Source organism: Podarcis bocagei (assembly GCF_964188305.1).
Source record: "Podarcis bocagei genome assembly, chromosome: 13".
Classification (NCBI taxonomy): Eukaryota; Metazoa; Chordata; class Lepidosauria; order Squamata; family Lacertidae; genus Podarcis; species Podarcis bocagei.
This window is the reverse complement of record NC_138138.1, coordinates 32,723,195-32,741,569: the sequence shown is the minus strand read 5'-3', so window position 1 is coordinate 32,741,569 and position 18,375 is coordinate 32,723,195. Positions and strand designations below refer to the sequence as shown.

Here is an 18,375-nt window from a genome sequence, read left to right as displayed (position 1 = left end):
AGTCCCCAGCTTAAGTGTGCATAGGATGCCTAGTTTAGCACACAGTCACACAATGCATTTAAAACACATTTAAAGAACATGGCTGACTCCAGCTGCATAACTAAACATTGATTTATTGCTATTTCATTATTATTTACAAAGCAAATCTAAAAGATGCCAATGGTTTATTTAAATCAGAGGATCCCAAGGTATCCAGGGTGTGTCAAGATTATAAAAAGTTTGAAGTCTTTAAACAACTCCTAACATTAATCAATGTGTACTTCACAGAATCTTAGTTCTTAGTATCCGAAATGAAGAGCAGTGATTCCCTAGACTGTGGAAGACATACAACTCATATAGGACACAGAAATGCCTGTAGATTTGATCACATGTGTGTGCACGTGCTTCAGTTTGGGCAGAAGTACATGTGAGATCCATAGGGGAAGAGTATGTTTGTGTGTGTGTGTGTGTGTGTGTGAGAGAGAGAGAGAGAGAGAGAGAGAGAGAGAGAGAGAGAGAGAGAGATGTGGGGAAGGGTACTGACAAATCAATTTCAGAATATGCAGGCCAGAGCTCCAGATCACACCTAATGCTGCTAATTCAATGAGCCCCACTGTGCAGATGCATGAGCCATGTGAACATGGCAGGACTTTTAAGCAGAATCTCCCAGACATCACTGCTGATGTTGTTTCTGACACCTTCGTTTCTGTGGCATCATGGGAAAGATGCCATTATCATTAAGCGATGGCTGGTTGGTGGATGTATGGATCATGGCATATGGGTCTCTGGATATGTGTGATTTACCCTGGTCCTGCAATGGGATTCAGGCATGCAAATAAATTGCTATGTATGGCTCTCCTTGGATTTGCTGAAGTGTGTTTGGGTGGTGGGGGAGAGTAAGGAGCCACATCCAGTACAATGGGGCTGTGCAGTGTTCCTATCCCACAAATGCACAGCTACACAAAATGGTTACCTTTGACAATGCTGAACAACGGTTGAAGAAAACGAATCTAGGTGCTCCTGTCCCCCAACAGACCTCATGCTACTCACTTATTTCATACAGGTAAAAGGTAGGAGACCCCTTTTATGATGCTTTTTATTTGTGGCTATCTCTGTGTAAAAAGACACATCAAGTTTAAATACTAGACTTGACAATTCCCCGAGATTTTGGGCCATTAACAGCAACCTCCATGTTGTTCCCTCTGCTCCTACATACTCATTCAGGCTAACTTCTACCCTGTGGCTGCAATCCTAGACACATTTACCCAGGACTAAGGCCCATGGACCTCAATGGGATACACTGCCGAGTAGACATGTAGAAGACTACTCTAAGGTTTAGGGACTATTCTTCATCAAAAATATAACAGACAGAATAATCTTTCCACCCAAAATAAAATATATACATACACACAATAACTGCCGTATCAGTTTGAACTAAAAATACTATATATAACTAATAAAAGAACAAGTAACATTAATGGGAAGAGGTTCACCTGCCCCTCTCGCAAATGCTGCTCTGCATTCGACAATGGCCAAATACATCCCCTGAGGAAACCCCACATGGGAAACATGATGGCAACAGTCATCTACTGATTATTTGCAGCACCTGGAAAAGCAGATATCCTGCTGCCTTTGGTCCCTCCTTCCTACAGGTCCAGCTATGCAGTGAGAAACCCAGTCTGAAGAACTTTTGTGGGCAGGCCCTTAATCTCTATATTCACAGAGATTTTGCTTAAAAAGCAGAGAAGCATGATGACACAGATCAGCCCTTAAGAGGACTTCACCAGTCCTCCCTTCTTGAGCTCCATCCTGGGAAATGTTAGAGCAGTACAGTACATGGAGCAAATTCCCATTCGCCTTAGCTGCATAGTCAGCAATGTCCTCTGAACAAGCCTTGCAAGCAGAGCCAGCGACTTCTTTTGGACAAGAGTCCATCTGACTGGCTGAAAATCGGAAGAAAGCAAGGAACTGGGCTTTGAATTACATTTCCAGTCACTGCAGAGCGAAGCAATCTTTCCCGAATGCCATGGTGAGTCTGTCCCAGGAGCCAAATCACAGGGGACAAGGAAAAAGCAGGTTATTTGCACCTTCTATTATGTCCTGAGCTAGGTTGTCCCCAAACAAAGTCAAGCTATGTCCTTGAGAGGGGCCAGGCATGGAAGAGGAATGAGACCTATCAGCAAACCCAGAAGAAACCTCAGCACAACCTCTAGCATTTGCCTTCCTTCGTAAGGTTGAAAGGAGTCAGGAGCTGGGAGAACACGCTGAGCCTGGCTGCTTCTAAGCTCTTGACACATCTTTCTTTTCTTTATCTGGAACGTCTACCTTCTCTTCAGTCTCGCTTGCTTTCAGTTTGCTCTTTGCCTGCGACTCTGTGGATACCAGAGGCTTGCTTTTCTCGGCCGCTTTCTCCTTTGTGTGGATCCTCTGATGCGTCACCAGAGCGCTCTTCTGCCGGAACCTTCTCCCGCACTCAAGGCAGCGGTATGGCCGCTCCCCGGTGTGGATCCTGCGGTGTATTAGAAGATCAGAGAACCTGGTGAACCGCCTCTCGCACTCGTCGCAGGGGAAGGGCTTCTCTCCTGTGTGGATTTTCTGGTGCCTGGTCAGGTCCGACGGGTAGCTGAACCGTCTCCCACACACACCGCAGCAAAAGGGCTTCTCTCCGGAATGCGTTCGCTGGTGAGAGATGAGGTTGGAGCGCTGGATGAACCGCTTCCCGCATTCCGCGCAGGAAAACGGCTTCTCTCCCGTGTGGATCCTCTTGTGTATCTTCAGCGTGGAGGAGGAAACAAACCTCTTCCCGCATTCCAGGCAGATGTAGGGCTTCTGCCCCGTGTGGATGCGTTCGTGGACCTTGAGTGCCGACTGGTGGCTGAAGCACTGCTGGCAGTGAGAGCAGCGGTAGGGCTGCTCCCCGGAGTGGACTCTTTGGTGGCTAACCAGAGAGGCCCGCTGGGCAAAGGATGCTCCACACTCGGTACAGATGTGTGGCTTTTCTCCCGTGTGAATCCTCTGGTGTCGGGTCAGGTGAGACAGCTGACTGAATCTTGTTCCGCACTCCATGCAGCGAAAGGGCTTTGCACCGGTGTGGATGTTCTCGTGCTTAGCCAGGTCAGATGGACGTGCAAAGCATTTGCCACAGTCAATACAGATGTGGGATTTCTCCTTCCTAGGAACCAGCCCGGAAGTAGAACGTGTTCCCTCTTCCTTGGCCCCTTGATGAAATGGACCACCAGCTCTGTTTGCATTCTTGGCACCTGTAAGATTGGGGAGGGAGGGGAAAGAAATCCTGAAGTCATCTGTGAGTTGCTCAATGCACTAATGTGACTAACATTTATAGATGAAAAACCATGTGTATTAACTATGTCATCAGCACAACTTATTCTGCTTCTGGCCAAGGCTGTGTGTATGCTGCAGTTCTGTCTGAGTACAGAAGAAATGCAGAAGAGTGTGGCTGTAGGCATGTACATAATTCAAATTTCCCAACACTCAGCTTTCTTTTGTTCTAAAGCAAGTTTCTATTCCTTATGACTGTGAAAATATGCTTGTAGGTAGATGGACAAAGCACATTTTTACGGCCAATGTATGTTTTAAGCAGCCAGAGAGGTGGCTGAATAAGATGTCCAGTGTCTGCAGAGTAAGGCTTTCACTTCCCTGCACAGTTCATTGCCCCCTCCCTAAACCAGAATAAATTATTGTAATATGTTGTGATAATTTACATAATTTATACATACAACACCAATACACTATTCATGGTACAAGCTTGCAATTAGCAAGGTACAGATTTTAATTTTTTGAGTGTGCCATACCAACAGCTCAGCTTATAGCACTCTTGCAGAGTAAACAGAATGATAGAACTGGAAGAAACCTCAACAGCCACCCAAACAGCATAGCCCTCCATAAAATCTCTCTCCCCTTCCCTGCAACAGAAACCTAAATAAAACCTGAGGGGGGAAATCAACCTGCAGAACAAATAGGTTGACATGATTTGTGTAAGTAAGCCAGGCTACAAGCTGAAGCAGAAGTCGTACCCCAAAAAACCTTAGAGTAAGCCAAGTCCACTCACTGCATATTCTAGAGCAGGGGTCTGCAACCTTTAAGACAAAAAGAGCCACTTGGACCCGTTTCCAAAGAAAAAAAAAACTGGGAGCCGCAAAACCGGGAAGGTGACGTCAGGACGGTGCGTGACTAACGCACGCACCGCCCCCATGCGACATCCCAGCCAGTACAGCGCCCGCCACAGTGGGGAGTGTCGAGGCGCACAATGTGCCTCCTCCCCTCGCTAGTGTCCGCCCCGGAGCCGCGGCAAAGGTGTAAAAGAGCCACATGCGGCTCCGGAGCCGCGGGTTGCAGACCCCTGTTCTAGAGAAATGTTAGCAGAGACAACCCCATGAACTCCTAACATCAGCTGTAACCGCCTTGGTGCTTACTTTCCACTAAGCAGATGAGTGAGGCTCAAACTGCACATGTTAATTACAGCATCGCCACAGAACAGGAGTGGGAATATGCGGCCCTTCAAATGTCAACCGACTCCAACTACCATCAGTCCCAGCCAATGACCAGGGAGGACTGACTGCTTACAACAGCTCTGGAGTCTTTAATCTTTTTTGCTTAAACAGCTGATCCTTCAAGAATGTAGCGTTCGCCACTAAATTCTAGAATTTCAAACCACTCCTTTGAATACTTTCCAACTCATCTAAATTCCTCCCTGAACTATGGCACTCAAATTGGGCATGGAAGTTAAGCTGTAGCCTTAACCTGCGCCGAAGAGCTGTGCTGTGTTCGCAACAGCACAAGAGCAAGACATACCTAATAAGCTGGTCTTCCCATTATCCTGCTGTCGGGCCTCCTTAGCAAGATGCCTCTGTCTGGCATCAGACACAGCCCTCTGACCTTCAGAGAGATTCGTGGCTGTCTCCTGGAACGAACCAGAGTCCTGAAACAACAAAGAAAGTTGACACTGAAGACCCTACCTGCCCCCACCAAAAAATATCATGGTTAACAAAATGAAGCAATGTTAAGGCAAAAACCAGAAGATGAAAGCTCTGCAGAGCAGCAGCATACCTGACTTGACCGGCCTGCAATTCAACTCAACCCACCTGTGGTTCATTCTGCAAACTCTCCTGCTGCCTCAGAAGGAATCCTTCGGCCAGGGCCACCGCCTGGGCACAAGTCTCGGGTCCGCGTTCTCGGACCCGGTTCTGGATTTCCTTTGGCAGGACGGTCAGAAACTGCTCCAGGATCAGCAGCTCCAGGATCTGCTCCTTCGTGCGGCTCTCCGGTTCCAGCCAGCAATGGCAGAGTTCCCGTAAGCGACTGCAGGCCTCGCGAGGCCCCTCCGCCTCCTGGTAGCAGAACTGGCGGAAGCGCTGGCGCTGCGTCTCAGCAACACTGGAGCTGCCTCGCAAGGCAGCTGCTTTCACCTTCCCGTGGTCCCCTCTGTCTCTGGCATTCAGGCTGCTCAAGGCCTGCTGGGCTTCGGCGCTGAGAGTCGGCATGAGGCGGCTCATCCCTTCTCTAGACCACTGGCAGGCACCCACCACGCGGTCAAAGGTGGCCAAGTCATCCCACGAAGCCAAGTCCGGCAGCTGTGGCGTTCCCCACCCTGAAGAGGGATACTGGACTGTTTTCAAGTACTCTTGCCACTGGGCTTCCAAGCGCTGAGGTATCCCTTCCTGGCGCGGTGTTCCCCATCGGGACAAATCCCGGGGAGTACCAGACTGGACTGGAAAAGCGCCTCTTCCTGATCTCCCAGATCCTTCTCCTGCCTCGGCACCTGCTCGGGTTTGTTCCTCCATTTCCACAAGGTGTTGCCCACAGTTTAGCTCCTCATAAGTATCTCCACACCTGCCCCCTTGTCTTCCTAGGGTTGGTTCTCTCTCAGTTCAAGTGCTCGGGCCTGGTATCCCCTTCAAAACCCCAAGTTTTTTACCTCAGACCAGGTGAAAGGATAGATCAGCACCTGGGCATACATAATGCCTCCGGCCACTTAACATCTGCCACTGTGGGGACTCGATAGACACGCTTTCTCATGCAGCACAGCAGTCATGGCTAACTGAAAGAAACCAGCTGAACCTGCAGCCAACAGGTTTCCCATTCAAGCAGCTTTGTGTTGTTCCTGAGGGAAGACAAAGGAAATTAGCCAAAGCTAGATTTTGGGCATGGAAAAACAAATATACCAGCCCATTGGTAAGCAACTGAATTATAATCAGCCAAGCTTATCGAAACTAAATTGGCTCCAATTACATTAAGAAACATAAAGAATGTCATGAAAACACAACAGTGGTTGCTGGTAATTTCAACTAAAACACTGGAAACAGAGTTTAGATGGGCATATACGGCAGTGTTTTTCAAATGTTTTATCTTGAGGCAACAGACTCCCCATGGATTTGTCTGCCAAGGATTCTGGGGAATGTTATTGGTTGGACTAGTCTGCTTGCCCACAGCTATGGCGAAGCCTATTGGGCTTATTGTTGCTCAGTGTGAATTCACAACCATGTGCAGAACCCTTATTCCCCTGCTCTGTGCTTTCCACAAGGAAAAGCTGCCTTTCAAGAAAGCTTGTCGGCCATCACTGATCTCAGACAGAAACCAGTAAGCTCTCAAGAATCCCGAAGATGCCTTGCAACATTTGAAAACTGCTGAGTTTGCGCGACTTCCAGCCATTCTTCACACCTCTCCTGCCCACAATCCCTCAGAAACCAAATTTACATTAAGTGTTCCCCTTCAGTAACACAATACAGATCTATTTTTGCCGGGGTGGGGGTGGGGAGAGGGATTTTAAGAGCAAGTCTTTTTGTTGTTGTTGAAATTCCTATAGGGAAAGCTTTCTTTCGTTTATTTTCTTTAAAAACTTTGTTAGCCATATTTGGGCCTTGGAATCAATATCTAAAGTATCTGGAAAGCGCTGCAAAGATTGGCCAACTCTTCTGAAAAAATAGAATCCTAATTGCAAATATAAGATTGCATTTGTGGGAGCCTCCAGAAAAAGAATTATGGTATAGCATCTTGCACTACAAACATGGGCATGGGAAATATACAGCGGGGAGGGCCCAGGATATGTCAGGGGTATTTTTCCACTAACGCTTTCTTTGAAACTGCGGCCTCAGAACATGGCTGGCTGCTGCAGGGAGAAGAGAGCCTCTTCGGAAAGAAAACAGAGATGTTGTTGTGCGGGGTCCAGAGAGGGATAAGCCGAGCTCTTAATCGGCTCAGGAGTTAAACACATTCTGCAGAGAATCAGCATCCACAGCGCTTGCTTGCCCTTCCCCCACAGGCCTTGATTCGCTGGGGGTCTCTTAATCCCCCACCCCACCCCTTAAATCCTCAGATGCTAACAGAATGGAAAGGCTAGCTAGAGCTCCTGCTAAAGTCTGCATTTTTCTCCAGGGTCTCTCTTTTTTCCTCATTCTCTCTCTCTCTCTCTCATCTGCTTCTCTTCTCCATCTTGACAAGAAGGTGGAGGTGAAACTGTATTCAAGAACTAAAAGCAAGTGGAGGGGTAGAAAATTGGTGAATAGACACACACAAACACAAGTCCTTTAGGAAAGCTACAGCTTCCTTAATTATGCTGCATAGACAAAATCCACATTGATTAATCCACACCACATCCTGATCCCATGCTCACAATCATTAACTTGGATTACAAAACCTTCATCAACCCACACTGGAGGGATGGCAGCATTCCAGTCCTTTCACCCCTGATTCTACCACACCCTTCTCACAAGGAACTCTGAAGTCCTGGCTCCAAGTATTCCCTAACCCACCCCACCTCACCTCCCAATCCTCTAGTTTTTCTCAGCGTGGGTATAAACCCAGAATCTCAGCCTCAGTGCCTCCACCCCTCTGCCCAGACACTCTGTTGCCACACACACTTAAGTCACACCACTGCATTCTCTTAATTAATATGAACTAAATGCTAAAACTCCTTTGCTCCCATACAAATGTACACGGGGAATCCCCACTTTACACACAAGCCTGAATTGGAAGGGTGGTACAGAAAGCCACTCTTTAAGCACTCCTATTATGGGTAGAATAAGGAGGCTAAAGGATGTTGAGGGGCAAGAAATCTAAAGAGAATAGTCATAGTCCCCACCACACACAAAAAAAAGAATCCTAAGGCAGGATGTGAAGGTTCCCCACAAGTCTCTCTTGATCTTTTAAAGCTACAAGCTTTCAGAAGGAGAGGAATAGTGAAAAGTAAAATAGTGAATAGTAAAAAATGGGAGACAGAAAGTTAGGGAACAACATTACTTCTGAGCTCTGGGTTCAAATCCAGCCATGGAACCCCCCTTGTGCCCTAGGGCAATTCACAGGCTTGCCTCTTCAGCACTTTCTCTCCTCTTCGGAGAAAACTGAGCACTGTTTCTTCACTTAGATGAGGATAATGGATGTAGGAGGGGACTCAGAGATGTAGGGGGGGGCAGGAGAATCTGGGTTCAAATCCCTGCTTAGCCAGGAAACTCACAGGGTAGCCTTGGGCCAGCCACTACGTCTTAAACCTACCTCATGGGAATTCCTAAGGCTGCCTCTCCTGTCCTGAGTGCCTTGGAGGGAGGGCTTGGCACAAAGTCATTACCTCGGATAAAATAACGGTTTCTGTGCCATCGTTTCGTCCACTATACTTTGCACAGAAATTATTGCAAATTTGGACTGCGGCTCTCCAGCCAGTCGGATTTCACTCGGAGCCAACCCTACAAAGGCCTTTTGGGAACAGGCGCACACCCTGCAAAAAGCTCCCTTCCCCCTCTCCCGTTCTGCTTTCCCACCTGCCTTGCAGGCTCCTCCAGATGTTTCTTCCTTTCCTCCTCGGCAGCTGGATCTGCCTGCGCCCTGCTCGGACGGCTGCAGGCTCCTCGCCCCAGCCAGCGCTCTCGCTCGGCGCTTCTCCTCCGCCCAGCCCCACGGCACAAAGCCCCGCTGCGGAAGATCTGCAGCCCTGCAGAGGCAAATCCCCCCCTTATTAAAATTCAAATCCCAAGTTTTTGATCCTGGGAAGGGGAGGAGCAGGAAGGTGCCCTCGGCTAATGCATCCCCCCTCTACTCCGGCCGGGTTTCCTGAGCCTCTCTAGGGCGGAGAGCGCACGCTCGGCTTAACCCTTGGCGTTGCGCAGACCTCGGCTGGCTCGGCAGCAGGAGAGAGAGGAGACTAGGAGATAGGAGAATGATAATTTTTTAAAAAACGGAAGTCGTTTCCTTGCCAGGCGCGAGAATAGCTCAGCTGGATAGCGCTTGGTGCTGATAGCGCCAAGGTTGCAGCTGCATATTCCTGAATTGCAGGGGGCTAGACTAGATGACCCCTCGGGGTCCAAACTCTTACAGATCTAGGAAACAGCCTCCCGCGTCAAAACTCCGCAGGGACGCGAGATTCGTGCCAGAGGCTGTTCTCACGTGAGCGACAAGCCATCAAGTGATGTGAAGCTAAAGCGTGCAAAGGGGAGCAGGTTGTTAGATGGCAACTTCTATCATTGCTTACCTTGGAAGAAGGTCACAGGTTCCTTGCCCTAAGGAAAAGATGCAAGATTGAAAATTGTATTGCCACATCTTCCAGGGTGGTGTCCTGGTCTCCATCCAAATAGAACAGGAAGGAAGGAAGGAAGGAAGGAAGGAAGGAAGGAAGGAAGGAAGGAAGGAAGGAAGGAAGGAAGGAACAACCTTTGCCCAAAGGCTCAGTATTGGAAAAGTTGGCTGCCTACCCATCATGTAGCAGTAGACATATCTGCAGAACATCAGTCGGGGGGGGGGGGATGCAGACTTTGCTTTCATATGACAGGCAACTTCAACGTGTGCAGTTGCACACTAGCTATGCTCAGGTTGCAATCCTAAACACACAAATTAGACTGCAGCATAAGTCCCATTGAACTCGGAGTTTACTTCTTGGGCTTCCACTGTCAGACACAAAAGGAAAACAGCAACATCCTTGCAAACCTCCCAAATGAATCTTAATTAAATACTGGTCTTGAAATAGAATATTTCTCTTCCCCCCCCCCTTTGTTTCTTTTTTAGGTCAGGTATTGGAGGGGGAATATTGCGTTGGGAGTGAATGGGAAAGAGGGTCTTTGAAAATGACAGCAGGAGGAGGAACTAGTTTCCGTGTGGTTAATCATTATTTGTGACAGTTCAATAAGATAAAATAAAAAGTTATAAAAACCAATAAATTGGCCTTTTTTAAAGTCTGTTACTCCTAATATTTAACACTCTCATTTTTACCAAGTGGGATTCAAATTAAGTGAGTTGTACTTGATAACGTTTCACATTGATTTCAGTAGGACCGAAGTGCAACTAACCTGGCTTGGATCCAGACTGTTGAGTTGGTCTTGACAAGATAAGAGCGCTGGTGGATCACAGCTAAGGTTGCTCTAGTCTAGCATCCTGTCTCCCAAAGGGTCCAGCCAGATGCATCCAGAAATATCCAATGCCCTGTGCCCCCCCAGCAGTTGACTGTTGAGAGACCAACTGCCTATGAGAGATTCCACTCAACTATCATGCCTAACAGTCACTAACTGGCAAATCCTCTGCAGATTCGTCCAAACCTTTTATAAATGTGTCTATACTTGTGGCTTCATTTTGTGTACTTGTGAGGAAGTACTTTTGCGTGACCTGAATGTACCCAAATTCATCTCTCTGAACCCAATGTTCTGATATTATCAGAGGGGGAGAAAACAGTCTTTCAATCCATTTTCTTTTCTCACCATATAGAATTTCAGAAACCTCTATTATGCCTCCGCATCACCCCTTTTATTTTTATTTTAAAAATGAATTTTCATTGGTTTCCAGCTAAAGGAGAAAAAAACCCTTCAAGCTTTAACCTCATCTTCTTGGGAGGATATTCCCACCCTGCAATCATTTAAGTTGCCCTTTACTACATTATTCTCCCCCCCCCCACCCTCCCTTTTGCCAGCTCTACAATATCCTGTTTTTAGGTTGGGTGACTAGAACCGTATGTAGTATTCCAAACATGACCACATCCTGCAAGGTAGCTCACTATTCAGCGCAACCTTTTAAGGTAGGCAGCCTGTTATTTGATTCCATTTTACAGATCGAAGATAGAATCTGAGAGTGGACTTGCACAGAGGCCAGGCAGGGGTTTATTCGCGTAGGCAAAGCCATTAAGGCAATGGGGGGAAAGCCTGTGCAATTTTACTTAGGAGTAAGCCCCACTGAAGTCAGGGTGAATATATACTCGTAGGATTGCATTATAAGCGTCCCTGGTGGTATTCTCGAGGTCGGTTTATGGAGCCTGCATCATCAATTAGACACTGTTTTGAGCACTAAGAGAAAAGAGACAATGTTGACAAAAGGGATTGCGATCTGGTCTAAAAAATGGGCACATCCACTGCCTTCTTAACTTGGTGTCTCTGAGCCTGCAGCAAGGCGTTTCTCCTAGACCAGATTATGAAGGGTTAAATAGGTTGATCTTTCTGGGTCCTAGAGCCCCTCTATATCTTTAGAGACAGGGGGAAGGAATAAGGTACGGAGCTTCCTCTCTCTCACAGTCAGCTCTTGGGGGTTTTTTTTCTCTTCTTCCCAGCAGCAGCAAAAGCAGCAGATCGAGACAGTAGAAGCCCCCAAGCTGGGCAAAGCAGCAGAGGTGAGTCGATGGGAATTCTGCTCGCGGAGAATTGCAGTTTGCGAGATGTCTGGAAGTTGCGGGCGTCTGCTTTATTTGACTGACAGGGAAGATGTGGCTTCTGCTATAAGGCAGGGTCATTCTTTCAGTGGAGCGATGATCATCAGCTCAAAACATGGGATGCAAATCCACGAGGGACTAGCTGGTACTGATAATCCTTCAACAAACCTTGCTGGAGCTATTTTATGAAGTGCTTTGCAGTCTTTAGCTTGTTCTCTGTCACAACAGCCTTGTGAGATAAGAGTACACTTGTTCCCATTTTGCAGATGAGGATAACCGAGGATGTGTTTAGTCCCTGCAGTGCCCAGCAGTGCTTTCTAATGCATAAAATAGCCTTCCCTAATCAGAATAGTGCAAACAGAGATTTTGTATCAAGTACTTCACCTTTGGGTTGTAAGTCATTAACAAATCATCATCATCTATTATTTATTCCCCAGCAACTCTGGGCGGCTCCCAACAGATTAAAAACAGAATAAAACATCATATGCATGACTACCAAGAAGCAAGCCTCACTGAGTTCAGTGAGACTTATCCCAGGTTAGTGTTTATAGGATTGCCCTAAGAGATGCTCATGCATGTGTGTTAGCCCACCTTGAGACTGAGAGATGGTTTGTACTTTGTCTGCACAAACAATTGCTTGTGTGAATGGTCCACTTGCAATGAGCAGTGGGAGAACAGAACACTTTGCTGAGTTACAAGCAGGTAATCACTGGTTGTCTTTGTAGCTGTGTGTTCTGCTTCCCCATTGCTCAAGTGGAGATTAGGGTACCAGATGCAGATCCAGCATCCTGAAGATCAGCTGTGAAGATAGATCTGAAAGTATGTGAACAATGGCAGAATATGCACAGAAGTCAGAATGAAAGGTGATCAAGATTAAGGCCTGAGTGCCTTAAATAGCTCTTTGCCCATCTGCTCACACCAGAATAGCACAAGCAAAAATAAATAACGAAAAATAAAATAAAATTGCACTGGTTCCAGAAACCGGCATTTCTTTATGAATCCTGCTTACTGTATTTCAAATCAGTGTTTGAAATGTAGGGTCTCTCAGTAATCTATATCTTCTCACTAAGATTATACCAACCATTCTGATTTCTCCCTCGACCATCTCCCCAGGCTCTTGCAGTGTTTAATCCCTCCTATTTCTAGTCCCTGTGTGACATTTTTGCCCCTTCCAGACACAACTGCCTTCCATTTACCTCAGAGCAACGGCACTGATTTTTCAACATTCCGTTCCTATCCCTTATTCTGTGATATCACAGCAGCTCAGCCAATGGCTAGGAGCGAGGCATGAAGTCAGTGGATAGCTGTGAGCTCACTATGTGTATAAATGTCTGGGTTCTCTTTCCCTCTCTTCACAGGTTCTTAGCACCTTAGATGGGAATTTTGCTGTGCTCTTGATGGGAGTAGCACTGTTGATGATAAGCCCTGTTCTGTTGAGCACAGTCCTGCCAATTTGGGCATGGGAGTTGAGGAGCTGAGAGCAGCGTCAAGGCCAATGCCAAGGAGACAAAATGGCTGCAGTTGGAGGGAAGCAATAACACTACAGCTCTAACTGCCTTTGAGAGCAACCAGAGGGAAGAATGGAGGAGCCAAACCCAAGACATCCTGAACTGGGGGAAGGGGTAGGCAAGTCTCCTCGGGCTGTCCAGGCTGGGGCAATCAGTGAATTTCTGAGGTGGGCCACACCGCACCATGGTAGGGTTGACAGACAGGAGGGAATGCGCCCTCATGGAGAAGCCCAGTGGCAAGAAATCCTCAAAACGGTACAGTCCTCTCACTCAGGTTGGGCAACTTCCCAGCTGCCAGAGTTGCCACCTTGGGATGACCTGTCTACATTTGAGCGGGTGGTTGACACTTGTCAGTGGCCACGAGGAGAGGGCATGGCCAAACTTGTGCCGAATCTCGCCGGGGAAGCACAGCAGGCCTTCAATAGCCTAGAAACCCGAGAAAGAGGAGACTATGGGAAGGTAAAAGTTGCCATCCTGCGGGAGGACTTTGTGAACGTGGAGGCCCAGCGCCAGCACTTCCGCCAGTTCCGCTACCAGGAGACCGAGGGGCCCCGGGAAGCCTGCAGCCGGTTGCGGGAGCTGTGCCATCGCTGGCTGGAGCCGGAGAGCCGGACGAAGGAGCAGATCCTGGAGCTGCTGATCCTGGAGCAGTTCTTGACGATTCTGCCGAAGGAAATCCAGATTCGAGTCCGAGAGCGCGGACCGGAGACCTGCGCCCAGGCGGTGGCCCTGGCAGAGGGTTTCCTTCTGAGGCAGCAGGAGGGGGGGAAGCGGGGACAACAGGTGAGGTCATTTATTCATGGTGGTCTTAAAGGGATGGGGGTTGGAGGACCGAATTGGAATTTTTCGGGTTGTTGAGTTTTAAGGAAGCACTGCTTCCTTAAAACTTTGACATGTGTCAATCATGCGACTATGGTGTCTTACGATTGGTGGGTGGGTGGTTTCATCTCCTGTCAAAGTTGGCCTGCGGTAGTAGGGGAGATAGTGAGGGCACTGTGACCTATGGCTGAGAGTTATGACCTCTCACCTGGAAGGCCTGTCTGCTAACTTGACAGCTTGCTGTGGCTACCTTGCAGCAGCGTTCAAAATTAGCCACTTGTGACCAAGTGAAGGTGCCTGGGCACCAGGATGGCACCTCCACCATCTGAAGGTGTTTGCCTGCGGATCCTTGGATGGTGACTGTTTTCACACACTAGCGACATATCCTGTAGAATTCTATCTGTTACATTTTATCTGCACAGCCAGAATGAATTTCAGAAACCAAAAAGTCATATTGAAAAATACAACTTTCAAGCCATCTGGCCCAAGAATGGCAACCAGGCATTCTGATTTTGCATTCTATTTTGTAACTCTGGCTTAAGGAGCCATTTGGTCCTGAGTTTCTAACGCTGCCTTGCAGTGAGTAAAATGCACCCTGTACATACTCGGAGGCAAATTATAAGGCTGAGCCCTAACACTGACAACAGATGGCTGATCTAATCACAGAATATACTTCGGTTAGAGGGGTCATTTTCCTGCTTCAGCAGCTGAGAGAAATGCTGCTTCCTTGTTTTTATGGCCAAGTTTTCAAACTGTGGTCTGCATTCAAGCTGCATTCAAGTAGTCTGCAAAAACTCTGTGGAATAGAGAACAGTATATGTACTTAGCTCTGCATTTGACTAATGTTTTTTCTAATGATGGTGATTAAGACCATTTTCACCTGGACTGGATTATCAAACAGCCTAATTAAACCCTAATTTAGGGCCCATGATTTTCATAGTTCAGTCTGGTGCAGTCTATAATTCTTCCCCCCAACAATTTACCAGTTTAAAAGGGCTCTTCTCTGTTGCCAGGCCACCATCAAGTCCAAACATAGAAGCAGGATAAATACTGGAGCTAGCCTGAGGCTTAAAGCAGACCAAACTTTACACCTAACATCACAGAATTTGTTCACACAAAAAAGCAAGTCTGTGCTTATTGTCATATATATGATATGTGGGGGGTTTGATTTGTAGGACAAAGGTTTATTAAGTGGTCCATCAAGACACTGCCATTTTTGAGTAGTGGGGGTGGGGAGAAGAAGATACTTGAGAACTTCTGTCTTATGGAACAATCCTGAAGCTGTAGAGAACTTTGCAGTTTCTTAGCAAGTCTACAACAGTTATGGAAGTGCATCCACAGTTGCCCAGCAACCACTCACCTGCTATCTCCCAAGCCTTCAAAAGTCTTTTGTTCTGTTGTGAGAGGGCAGCAGCAAAGAGATCCAGCAGGGGTCTCAACAGAACTTCATGAAGAAGTTTATGAAGTTGGCTAAGGGAGGGAAAGCTGTAAGCTCTGCAGATGTTGTTGGACTCCAATTCTCATCAGCTGTAGCCAGCAAGGATCAAGGGTCAAGGATGCTGGGAGTTGCTCCCCACTTCTGATCTGGACAGTGGCCAGGACAAGGCAGAAAAGTGATTTCTGCCTGGCTGGCTTGGAATGAGCTTCAAATGGTTGTGTCAGGCTTCACTTTTGTGAGTTTATTGCTTCTCACAATGGATAAACACTCAACACCACCATCCCATTATTTGTTTCTCTCTTGATACCACAGAGGATATCAGCCCGTGTAGGCCCAATATTCCTTCTTCACTTCCAGTGTGATTGTTGCTGTTGTTACAGGTATCGGGAACAGCCCAAGAAGGGCCTGCAAATTGCTCTGAAGCTCATCGGCCTCTGGGAAACACCAGGCAAAGGCAAACCTATAAGGAAGTCAGGCAGCAGGACAATGGGAATGCCAGCTCCCCCGGTAAGGAACCACACCATTCCCTACATTATTTCCCCTCCAGTCTTCATTTTGTTAAGGGTGTGTTGGTCTGAATGTGGCCCATGCTGATTAACTGCTATCAAGGTGATGGAAAGAATGATGACAGTTCATCTGCAGATGTTCTTGCAGGAAACAGATTATGTTTGACCCATTTTGTGGTGGGAGCCACCACAGAAAAGGCCCATTCTCATCTTGCCACCCTACAGACCTCTCATGAAGTAAGCATACGAAAAAGGGCCTCAGGTGATGATGACAGGGTCTGGGTTGGTACTTACCTACCCAACACACCAGAGTATGCATCTGGATTGGCATAGAGGTGGGGGAAGCTCAGTGGGTCTTTGTGAAAGAAAAATCCTGCATTTAAGGGCAAACCACATGCTTAACATAATACAGTTGGACCCATATGTGGTGAACTGATGCTTGTAGCTAAAATGTGAGCTGGGAAGTCTCTAACTGAAATCACTCTGTGCAAGTTGTGTTGTGGTCTGTCAATCTAAACTTGATTTAAGTCTAGTTACATGCAGGAATTTCTGAATGTTAGATTTTGTGGATGTTTGATAATTTGTCAACATTTTGCATTGTAGCATCTTGAGTACAGTGCAGAATTCTTTGGAGTACATAATTTTTTGTTAGGGTTCAACACAGAGTGTGTATGTGTGTTTGTGTCTACCTAGTCACAGCATTGTATCTGGCTCTTCTTTCCCACTCAACAGGTGCCAAGTTTTTGGGAAGAGCTGGACAGTATTTCCAGTGTCCGGACTGTGGGAAAAGGTTTAGGGGAGAGGAGGAACTCCGAGCTCATGGCGGTATCCACAGGAAGGACCGACCTCATGCCTGTGCTCAGTGTGGGAAAAGATTCACCCGCCCATCGGGCCTAGCCAAACATTTGAAAACTCATTCAGGGGAGAAACCTTACCACTGTGCCCAGTGCCCAAAAAGCTTCATTCAGATGTCACACCTCACCAGACACCAGAGAATCCATACTGGGGAGAAACCCCACCCTTGTGCCGCATGTGGGAAGCGCTTCAACTGCCCGTCGGACTTGGCCAAGCACCAGCACATCCACACGGGTGAGAAACCCTTCCGTTGTGCCGAGTGCGGGGCAAGGTTTAACCAGTTCTCGCATCTCACAAGACACCAGAGAATTCACACAGGAGAGAAGCCCCACGCCTGTACAGAGTGTGGCGAAACCTTTAGCCAGCGAGCGCATCTTATCAGCCACCAGAGAATCCACACGGGAGAGAGGCCCTACCGCTGCACCTATTGCCAAAAATGTTTTAGCCACCTCTCGGCTCTTACAGTACACAAGAGAATCCACATGGGACAAAGACCTTACGGCTGCCCTGAATGTGGGAAAAGATTCATCGCCTCATCTGCTCTAACCAGGCACCAGAGGACCCACTCAGAAGAAAGGCCCCACACCTGTGATGAGTGTGGCAGGAGGTTCAACCAGCTCTCTCATCTCCACAGGCACCGACGGACCCATTCAGGTGAGAGGCCCCACAGCTGTGAGGAGTGCGGGAAAAGATTCAACCAGCTCTCATCTCTCACCAGACACCAGAAAATCCACACAGGGGAGAAGCCTTATCCCTGTGACGAGTGCGAGAGGAGGTTCGTTCGGCTGGCTGACCTCATCATTCACCAGAGAATCCACACGGGAGAGAAGCCGTACCGTTGCACCGAATGTGGGAGGAGGTTCCGGCAGAGACAAACGCTCGTCAAGCACCAGAGACTTCATCCAATAGTGAATTCATAATCTGTTAACATGAAGCAAAGCAAAGCCTTTCCTGCTTTTGGGTTTATATCCAAGCAATTGACAGTATAAAACTGGATTTTTTTAAAAAAAAGAAAAAAGAAAGAAAGATGAGGGAAGACATTTAATTCCAGCATCCCAGTTTCCCCTGTTACTTTATCTACTGCCTCTCTCTTCCTCCCAAGGAAACGGATGCAATAGTTTATAAAGCCTTGTTAAAAGAGGATCTTCCAGTAGAATTGTGTCCCCCATACACAAAATAAATTAAAATTAAAAAGACAGGCATGCATGAAGACACACATGCATGCTGGAAATGGAAGCTGTTGGATTCGGAAGCTACCTTCTGCAGTGTTCCAGTGTTGTGCAGACATTTGGATGAAATCAACAATATGTTATAGGCATGATGAAGATACTTTAGTGTTGGGGAGAATGGATTTCTCCTTAAAGAATTGGAAATATAGAGATCAAAGGGGTTGAATGATCTGAGTCAACTCTTTCAGCATAGATTTTCTGGTACTAAGATGAGCATCTTCTTTTGTTAGCACCATTTTGTCCCTCGACCATCCCCCCTTGCCTTCTTAATACTATGAGGACTGCCACACCATCTCAATTGCTGCTCAGTTGTTGATTTCAGGCAAATCTTTTCCTCCAGCTTAGATGGAACTTCTGATTTTATTTATGTATTTCTTTGAATGTAACAAAGGGCCTTACAGTCTAAATC

General features: G+C 47.3%; 2 protein-coding genes across 11 annotated transcripts; one reads left to right on the top strand and one right to left on the bottom strand.

The window, feature by feature from the left end:
* Positions 1-95: 95 nt before the first annotated feature.
* LOC308570471 (uncharacterized protein) lies at positions 96-10,403 on the bottom strand. Of its 4 annotated transcripts, XM_081165332.1 has the most exons (6): positions 10,269-10,390; positions 9,458-9,485; positions 8,751-8,920; positions 5,082-6,100; positions 4,792-4,918; positions 96-3,239 (listed from the first exon to the last, which is right to left on the bottom strand). In XM_081165332.1, exons 4-6 carry the CDS (start codon positions 5,778-5,780, stop codon positions 2,260-2,262), a joined length of 1,806 nt encoding a protein of 601 aa, XP_081021458.1. In that variant the 5' UTR covers positions 5,781-6,100; positions 8,751-8,920; positions 9,458-9,485; positions 10,269-10,390; the 3' UTR covers positions 96-2,259. The 4 variants fall into 4 exon arrangements, with proteins under 4 accessions (XP_081021458.1, XP_081021457.1, XP_081021460.1 ...); XM_081165331.1 differs by lacking the exon at positions 9,458-9,485 and having other exon boundaries at positions 10,269-10,403; XM_081165334.1 differs by lacking the exon at positions 8,751-8,920.
* Positions 10,404-10,471: 68 nt separating this feature from the next.
* LOC308570468 (uncharacterized protein) lies at positions 10,472-18,127 on the top strand. 7 transcript variants are annotated; one of them, XM_081165325.1, is made up of 7 exons: positions 10,472-10,987; positions 11,516-11,572; positions 12,049-12,148; positions 12,337-12,474; positions 12,970-13,902; positions 15,757-15,883; positions 16,615-18,127. In XM_081165325.1, exons 5-7 carry the CDS (start codon positions 13,192-13,194, stop codon positions 17,655-17,657), a joined length of 1,881 nt encoding a protein of 626 aa, XP_081021451.1. In that variant the 5' UTR covers positions 10,472-10,987; positions 11,516-11,572; positions 12,049-12,148; positions 12,337-12,474; positions 12,970-13,191; the 3' UTR covers positions 17,658-18,127. The 7 variants fall into 7 exon arrangements, with proteins under 7 accessions (XP_081021451.1, XP_081021452.1, XP_081021448.1 ...); XM_081165326.1 differs by having other exon boundaries at positions 11,513-11,572; XM_081165322.1 differs by lacking the exon at positions 12,049-12,148.
* The last annotated feature ends 248 nt before the right edge of the window (positions 18,128-18,375 follow it).